Genomic DNA, 1,936 nt, shown 5'->3' on the forward strand with positions numbered 1-1,936 from the left:
TGCAAATACAACTAAAAGATCGAGTCCGAGCAACTTCAACCTTCCGGTTTCAAACTATTTGAGGCGGTTTGATCATAAGATATCCATAGTATGTACCTCTATGTTCTGTTTAATTTTTTACTGGTTTGTAAAAACGTGTCTTTTTATTGTAGGAATATTTACAAGAACTCATTATTAAGAAGGTCTAGAATATACTAATTGCAAACCTAGATGACATTACAGAGCTTAGATATGATCGATAACATTCAAGGTTTAGGCATCGATTTCCATTTTTTACACGAGATCGATCAAATCCTTCACATCGTTTACAAAGGATTCAACCAAAACAATGGATGCTATGACCGTGATCTCCATGAGGTTGCACTTTGCTTTCGATTGCTGAGGCAAGAAGGCCATAATGTCCAAGAAAGTACATATAATGCATAAAAATTCTATATTTACTTGCTACGTTTTGCTAGTATGATATATGCGTATTTATGGTTACAATGTTTATAAAACATTTAGGTATTTTCAGAAACATCCTAGACAAGAAGAGTGGATTCAAAACGACCTACAAAATGATGTGAAGGGTCTAATAGAATTGTATGAAGCTTCTGAGCTCGGTGTAGAAGGCGAAGAAATACTCGATAGCTTGAGAGAGTGCACGTTTACGCGTCTTAATGAACTTTGTTCGGGTCGAGATAGTCATGAAGAGCGGGAGATAATGAATTCTTTGGCACAACCTCGCCACAAAACCTTAAGAAGATTAACCTCCAATAAATTCATAAGCATAATCAAAATCGGGGGTGAAGAAGATAATGAATGGTTACAATCTCTACTGCGAGTGGCTGAGTGTGATTCCATCATGCTGAAGTCGTTGATTCGAGAAGAAATACCTCAGGCATTCAAGTAAAATAAGAATGATGCATCCTAAAGATTGATGGTAACTTCATGTAAATAAATGTGAAATTTTCATAAGATTTTTTGGGTTTCTGATTTCTCAGATGGTGGAGAGAGCTTGGTTTAGATAAAGAGCTGAGGAAGGAAAGAAACTAGCCACTGAAATGGCATACATGGTCCCTGGAATTCTTCAAGAACCATGCTTTTCCGAGCAAAGGCTTGACCTTACCAAACCCATATCACTCGTTTACATTATCGACGACATATTCGATGTCTATGGAGAGCTAGATGAACTCACCATCTTCACACAAGTTGTGGAAAGGTCATATATACTCTCACATTCATTGTTTTTGAACTATGTCAATGATAAGTGAAAATATTTTCTAGATAGGACCATGAGGGGCTTGAAAAGCTACCGAGATATATGAAGGTTTGCTTTGAAGCTCTAGATACAATTACAATGGAGATTAGCATGAAGATATGCAATTAATTAAATGAAAATAATTTAACTAAATCTGTTGTTCAAAAGGATAAAAATAAATTAATATGTTAAGTACATTGAAAATGTAGAATAACACTATTTTTGAAAAAAAAAATATAAAACGACATTCTTTTTGTGATCATTAAAAATCATCTTTATATATTTTCTGAATCATGTTTGTTCATTTAATGAATACCCTACTAACCTTGCAATGTCTTTGTTTCTCAGTGGGCTAATTTGTTCAGAGCGTTCTTGGTCGAAGCAAAATGGTTTAATTCGGGTTACTTACCAAATACTGAGGAGTAATGGGTTTGTGAGTTCAGGTGTTCACTTAGTGATGCTCCATGTTTACTACTTGCTGGGTGAAGAAATCACAACAGGGAAAGTCGAACTAATAGAGAGCATCCCGAAGATTGTATCCTCTGCAGCTACAATTCTCAGGCTCTGGGATGATCTCGGAAGTGCCAAGGTTATATTGAACTAATGACTAGAGAGACCTGGAACTTTATATCGGATATTAGAGATAGTTTTGAGTGTTATAACAGGATGAGAACCAAGATGGGATTGATGAATCAT

General features: G+C 35.6%; 1 protein-coding gene across 1 annotated transcript; it reads left to right on the forward strand.

Annotated features, from left to right (window-relative positions):
• The first annotated feature begins 210 nt into the window (after positions 1 to 210).
• On the forward strand, positions 211 to 1,035 carry LOC103838436 (S-(+)-linalool synthase, chloroplastic). The gene is made up of 3 exons (XM_033278282.1): positions 211 to 383; positions 505 to 888; positions 984 to 1,035. Exons 1-3 carry the CDS (start codon positions 211 to 213, stop codon positions 1,033 to 1,035), a joined length of 609 nt encoding a protein of 202 aa, XP_033134173.1.
• The last annotated feature ends 901 nt before the right edge of the window (positions 1,036 to 1,936 follow it).

This window comes from Brassica rapa, chromosome A09 (assembly GCF_000309985.2).
Source record: "Brassica rapa cultivar Chiifu-401-42 chromosome A09, CAAS_Brap_v3.01, whole genome shotgun sequence".
Taxonomy (NCBI): domain Eukaryota; kingdom Viridiplantae; phylum Streptophyta; class Magnoliopsida; order Brassicales; family Brassicaceae; genus Brassica; species Brassica rapa.